Genomic DNA, 7,254 nt, shown 5'->3' on the forward strand with positions numbered 1-7,254 from the left:
AAGAACCAATATCATTCAATGCTAAAACAATACATTCTTTTACTGCCAGAAATCTTCCAATCATGTCACCCATACTATTTCACCTTGTTTTGCAGTCAATAATTAAATTTAATTCCTTTCCTTTTTCTTTCTTGATATAATAATACTGAAGAATGGTGTTTCTTACCGGAGATTTTAAAATTTATTTTTACATAAAATATCAATTCTTTAAACTGGTTTTCGAATGTGACAAAGTTATTTTAAAAACCGGGTTTGGAAACCTGTCAAACTCTATTCGAATCCCAAAGAAGACATGAATGTTTGTTGTACTGCCTGGGGGCACTTAAATACTGGGGAGCTGAAAATCTTGTAGAATGATTTGGTGTATGGGTATTCTTTATTTAAATTTGGGCAGAGCTATACAGTTAGTGTTTGGGGCTGTACTTATAAACAATCTGTAGTGAAATTTTGGTGTTCTACCGACATCTTCGGTCCTGTCCGTTTTCTGGACCATTAATCTGCACCTGTATTTCCAAGATTTAGAAGACATGGTTTTTAGGTAACTGCAGTATTTTGTTCAACTGCTTTTCTTGAGTTCTGCTTTGCTTTTGCTTTTCTTAGTGCATTTAGTGTGTTAGGTCAGTATTTGAGAAGGACTTTTTTAAAAAGGGAAAATAGTCCATTGGTGTGTGTTTAAAAGCACCATAGTCCATTGGTGAAATATGACAGAACTCTGAAGAGATCTTGAACAAAAGATGTAAATCTCACAGCTGCCTGTTCTATTATTTTTTCAAAAAAAAAAAAAAAAGCAGATTTGAATGTTTGATTGTTAGCATTATTGTAATTAAGTTATTCTGTTTAAGGACTTTATAAAGGAGATTGAATTTCTTTTTCTTTAAATGGAAAGGTTAAAACAATTTGTTAATTAAAAGAGTTCCCTGCCTCCTTTTATCAACTTAAATTTTCCATTATGAGAAGCAATAATCTGATTTATTTTACCTATTTTTTTTATTACAATCATTTAGATAAATGCATACTTCATCAAAATTCATACCCAATAACCATTTTTCTTGGGTAATTTTGCTGAAATTTCTGCTTTCAACAATGTGTGGGGTTAAATTTCTCACTTTTTGGCTTTAGAGAGTTGAATAAAGATAATGTTATCTTAAAAAATAAATAAATAAAAATTCTGAAAACTTTGAGATTTTATATTATGCCCAAAGGCGCGTTTTTGTAACGTTTTGCATGTTACCTTTATTTATTAAATATCGTGTTCTTTGCACTTAAACCATAAAATTCAATTCAGCAGCAATATCACAAAATAATTTTTAAATGAGGAAAGCTTTAGAATTTCCGACACAGTCTCGCATGCTGGAGAAAAGTGGGGTTTTTTTTTCCCCCTCCTCCTCAAGTGTTGCCATTTTTAACTTTGAAATTGTTGAGTTTGTTAATCAAAATTCCATTAAAAGTGTTACAAAATATAAAATTGATAATAAGACAAATTTCAAATTCAGACTTCTAGATTCGGTGGAAGAATTCGCTATTCAAAATTTGATGGCTCTAGGTACCATTGTTTTATCTTAATGCGAGAAACGTACATTTATTTATGCAGATTCTTCATTACTTAATTTCTTTAAATATAACACAGGTGTATAATATTTAATGGCCACAATTTGAAAAGTGAACCAACGCAAAATGCCAAAACGGAATTAATAGTCCTTTCAGGGCTAATTCACCTTTGGACTTAAAAAAATAATAATAATTAAATAGTAGCAGAAGTATGTGCTTTTAATACCCTTTTTATTCCTGTTTCTCATTTAAAGAAACAAAAGTGCCTTGTGGTTTTTCTATATATTTGTGCATTTAGAAATCTTAATTCTCTGATTCGCAGTCTTCCTAACTGCAGAATAAAAGATTTTATATTTAGAAAGAAAAATGGAAAAGCGTCTTTAATTTAAATCTTGGCTATCTGTGTCATTTTAAAGCCGACAGTATTTAAATACATTCAATGTTAATTATCTTTAAGAGATTTCATTATAAATTGTCATCTTTTGGAATCTTTACTATAGTATTATGTTCCACACAACTCACTTCTAATTTAATTATGTAATTATCCTTGCTTTCTTTCATATTCTTAAGGTATTATTTGCTTCCTTGACTTAGGTAGAACCCACTCACCCACAGTAGTGAAACTGTTATTATTACCTTATTTGGTATTTTTTATTTGAAGTACATATCTAGAATCTGTGTGTAAGGAAATGATACCCATGAACTCAACTGCATATTTCGTATGCATTGTTAATATAAAGTTTCTCATCTGAATATTTTGTGGTATGCCCATTTAATCGTGATTATTGATTATATTATTATATCATTTTATATCAGTATGCTATTTAATTTCAAAAATTAATTAATACTGTACTTTTGACAGGCTACAGAATCAGCTACTCCTCCAAGTTTACTTAGTAGTCCTGATAAAGTGTCTGATAGTGTTACTGAAGAAAAAGTAGTTTGCAACACAGAGTTACACATTAGACAAGAAAATGCAAACTCTGAAGGCACAATTGAAGCAAAATCCTTGAAACGGTGCGAGATTCAGATAGCTGATGATGTGGATGAATCTGCTTTTGTATGCAATAGGCAGTCAACTTCTGTCGATACTGCTGCAGTAGATAAGGGCATGGAATATAAATCTGAAGAATCTACTGAAATAAATGTAAATGAAAGCAAAGAAAATATAAATCTTCAAGAAGACTGTGCAGAGAATGAAAATTTAAAACATGAATGTGTATCTAAATTTCAGGAATGCATAACTGAATCCAAAGATGATAAGCATTCACCTGCAAAAAACTGTGATGAAGAACCAACAGAAATGCAAATTGGCACAAATGAAACCATCTCTGAAGTGGAAGAGGTTAAGCAGAGTCCATGTTCTGCAAGTCCTGACAATATAAACACTTCAGAGCAAGAACCTGTTTGTGCTGGGAACAGATTAGACACTGAATGTGAATGTGAACACAGTTCAGATAATAATGAAGTATTTCAAACAAACAGTGATCCTGGAAGTTCTGACATGAAAAACAGTGAAAATCCGACATCAGAACATCTGTATTCAATTGTCGATACTGCTGATTGTAATAATGATGTTAAATTATTAGTTTCTTCATTATGTGAGCATGTTGATCATGATAATTCACATAGCCTTGTATCACTTTCACAATCTCTTACTCTTCCAAATTCCACATCTCCTAAAAATACTGATGCATCAGATCCAGATTCCATGGTGGCTGATGAACCTTCACAGAACACTGAGGATATTCAAAGAGGAAACGCCGATGAAAATGTTGGGAATTCGGTAAATGAAGGTTTTAATGATTACAATTCATGTTCTAGTTATCATTCTAGAGAGGAAGATAATGCATCTGCTATTCAGATGCCTCTCACGCCTCAGACACCTGCTTCTAACCATTCTCACAATCAAACTCTTCCTTCTGAGATATCTGGTGATGAATGCCGAAATTCTAGTGAAGGTGAATTTCCCAACAATGAAGGTGTTCTTTCACCATCATCTGTGAGCAAATCAGAGTTATGCCATATAAAAGGTAATGAAAGTGTGTATGAACATTATCAAACTGAAGATGATATGAATGCAGAATTTGAAACACAGTCTCCTGCAGATGATCAGGGAACAGAGAGCAGTCATTGTTACACTCGTCCAGCATCTGCATCATCAACATCTGGGTTGCTGAGAAAAGACACACCAACTCCTGATATGGCACATCTTGGAGTATATACTCCAGATTCATCTACCAATAGTGGCTTCAATTCTGTTGATGTTGATGTAAATCATTTAAACCTTGAATCTCCATCATCTTTAAACAGTAATGAATTGCCTCAACCAAATTCAGTTGAACCATCTCCTCAGACACCGACACCACAATCTTATGTTGATTCATTGCAGGTGTCAGGATCATATTGTTCATCTGAAAGGGAGAGTGCACATAATGTGCCAATTACCACAGGTATAAACACACACACTGTACGTAAAGCTGCTAACTGTACTACTGCTCCTTTGAATTCTAGTTCTTCCCCAGTGCATCAGCAAGTACTGCAGCATCCTCACCATCACCAACAGCAGCAGTCTGATGCATCATATTCTCATCATCCAGCATCTGCAGCATTATCAAATATGGTAAATAATAATACTGTGGGAACGCTTTTATTGGGTCAGACGCCACCCATTCCATCAAGTAATAATTACCTTAGCACTGTAAATATCGGAATTCCTGTGTCAACACCTGCTGCTCCACCAGTAGGTGGCTCTTATATGGTAGGTGTACCAATAACATCTGTGATTCAGCCTCAATCATCTGTATCTCACCACCATCACCAATCTGCAAATCAAACTAGTCATGGGTCTATGCAAAGGTTAAGCCACATTTCTTTGCCTACTACTACTTCTTGTGCCGCCGCATCGCCAGCATTTCATTTGCAGTCTCCAAGTTACAGTCACACAAATGCCACACCCAATCAAAGCACCAGTTGCAGCTTAGCTAAACTGCAGCAACTGACCAATGGCATTGTAGAAATAACTCCAAATCAAATTCCAGGTTATGCATCTATGACTCCACCGCCCTCTTACAATTCACCAACTCATCAATCAACACTGACACCACCACCTCAGATGCAGAGGCCAATTGCACCAGCAGTTTCTAATCTCCAGTCACAACCTTCATTGTCTCCTAATCAAATGCATGGCTATGCAAACTATAATCACCGTTATCACCCAAGGCAAAGGACTTCAAATATAGCAATTGCTCCCAATCTCGTTGCCAGTTACCAGACCTTAAATGGGGTTGGATATCGTATGCAGCAGGCACCTCCTCTTGGAGGAGGAACTGCATTGTTAAATACTACAAGCTATATTACCAATGCAGGGTTTATTAATCCTCCATCTCCAGCTATGCAAATGGGTGTTGTCAACATGCATCCACAAGGTCAGTATCAGGATGCCATTCAGCAAGTGAGGCCGCAAAATGTGTATGCCTACAGCTACCACATCAATGGCAGTTTGCCCCCACAGGCTTTGATGAGACGGTGATATTTATTATTGTGTGAACTCTGGTGTAGTGTTGAAACTTTAATCTTCAGCTCCGGATATTAAGTAAAATATCTAAATTCTGAAGCCTTATCTCAGAATGGTATCGGGAAGTGAAATCTCGAATTTTATGAACTACTGCTGTTTGGTAATTATACTCTGTTTATTTAAAATAAGTGTCTCAAAATCATTGCTTCTCTTCCTAATTTCAGTCGTAATGTAGAAGATTTACCATGGTAAGGACACAGATCTCCTGCCTCACTTTTATTGAGTGTATTTAGTTTAAACCATAATTATATGAACAGACTTTTTAAATTGTCCATCAAAGGAGAATTTTAGTGATATTATAAATCTGCTATTGGAAAGCAATAATAATGTTTGTTGGGTATGTAAGTTATTATTCGAAGTAGAAGATAGTAGATCAAATAGAAAATAAATATATTAGAATTGAGTTTTTTCAATAAATACTGTTCAGCTTTAGTACTTTAAAACAGTAAAAACAAATTTTTAAAAAATGCATGTCCAGTTAGACAAGGCTGTGTTTTGAATAATAAGGTACTTTAAATCGCATGTAAACAATAAATGTAAAAAACTATGTATCTGAAATACAAACTTATTGAGTAAGAGAAGTTTCAGTTACCTAAATAGTCTGTTCTGAATTCAGGGCAACAGGACAGATGTTATACACAAAGGTAGAAGCTGTGGTGATCTTGAGATGCTTATTTTAAAGTAACAGAACATAGTCTGAGTACCTCAAAAATAATTATATCTGAAGCAATTTTTATATTTTCTAAACCACCTTTAGTTAGAATAATGTATTTTGCAAAGGGAAAATTGTTTATGTATATAAATGTTGATACTGTTTCACGCGCTTACTTTGTAAATATATATATATATATATATTGTGTGTATGTGTACAGTACATCACATTGCCACTGTATTATATGACATCAGAATTGTTATATTTGTATATAATTGTTACTTACTAGCAGCGTTTGTGAAAGTATTGCTTGATATGCGACATTGCATTCGTAACAAATGTATTGTATATTTAGGTATTGAGTATTTTTTAGTTATATTGATTAAATACTGACCAATCTCTGAAAGTTTTGTTTCCTGTGTTGTTGCAAGTGTGTGTAACACATGTTGTGATTTGTTTTTGTATGGTTGTATATTTATATAAAATTTCTTTCTTAAAATCCATAATGTTGTTAAATTTGTAATGTAAATTATGAGAATTCAAGAAATACTGATATAAAATTACTAGAACAAATTTCTGTAACAAAAATAAGTGGTTCATGTTTTTTTCAGCTATGGATTTTTAAAAACTTAAGACAGGATGCAATTTTATATTACAATTGTAAATTGAATTGAATTATCAGTGAAAGGGGAAATAAGATTTATTGATCATTTGTTGTATGTACATTAACTTCTTTTACCTTTACTTTAATTCTATGATTATGACATATTTTTTACCTAAACTGTATTTATAATAGTATCTGTATCTAAGATTTATCACTTGAAAGATCTGTAGCAGAGGGCACATTCCACTCAAATTTGTGACCGTGATTTCCTGATTGCAGGTCTTCTTCTTCTTCTTCTTTCTTTTTTTTTTTTTTTTTTTTTTTTTTAACTAGAAGCTTTTTGTACTACTCTGATATGTAGAAGTTGTAAGAGAAGCAGATTTAATGATTAAGTACAATCTAAGAACTTGGTAATTAATACATTAATGTTTGACTTTCACCTGTACTTCAAACTGTGCTCTGTTTGGGGAAGGGATTGTATTGATTGTAATATATCTAGACCTGTATTTGCTATTCTGTGACAAAAATGACTTTTTTCCCCCATGATCTAGAATAATTTTTTAGCTGGATTGCAGTATGAAAACTACTTGAGGTATAAATTTTAAATATAAGAGCTGTATAGTTTAGTTAATAAACTTTTAATATTTATTGATATTAATTACTTGTAGTACTTTCAATGTCAGAACACTTAAAAGTGCATTTTAGAAAAGGTTTTATAATCTTAATGGAGCATACATATAATTATTTAAGAATTTTAATATTTAAAAACAAATGTTAATCTGCCTCATTTTGGCCGTTTTTGTCAGTATACAATTATTTCAAGTTGTTAGTTTTCTAGCATTATTTCCAAAAACATGCCACACATTCTTTTCC

At 32.9% G+C, this 7,254-nt stretch overlaps 1 protein-coding gene across 3 annotated transcripts in view; it reads left to right on the forward strand.

Annotated features, from left to right (window-relative positions):
- LOC118193876 (uncharacterized) overlaps nucleotides 1-7,039 on the forward strand; it is a 147,432-nt gene extending 140,393 nt beyond the window's left edge. For all 3 annotated transcript variants that reach the window (XM_035365046.2, XM_085814659.1, XM_085814660.1), the window contains one exon: nucleotides 2,411-7,039. In XM_035365046.2, the coding sequence (XP_035220937.2) occupies nucleotides 2,411-5,080 (2,670 nt within the window). In that variant the 3' untranslated portion in view covers nucleotides 5,081-7,039. The remainder of the gene's footprint in view (nucleotides 1-2,410) is intronic.
- Nucleotides 7,040-7,254: the final 215 nt, after the last annotated feature.

This window comes from Stegodyphus dumicola, chromosome 4, assembly GCF_044657685.1.
Source record: "Stegodyphus dumicola isolate Sdum_Otavi_A_Nest chromosome 4, ASM4465768v1".
Taxonomy (NCBI): Eukaryota; Metazoa; Arthropoda; class Arachnida; order Araneae; family Eresidae; genus Stegodyphus; species Stegodyphus dumicola.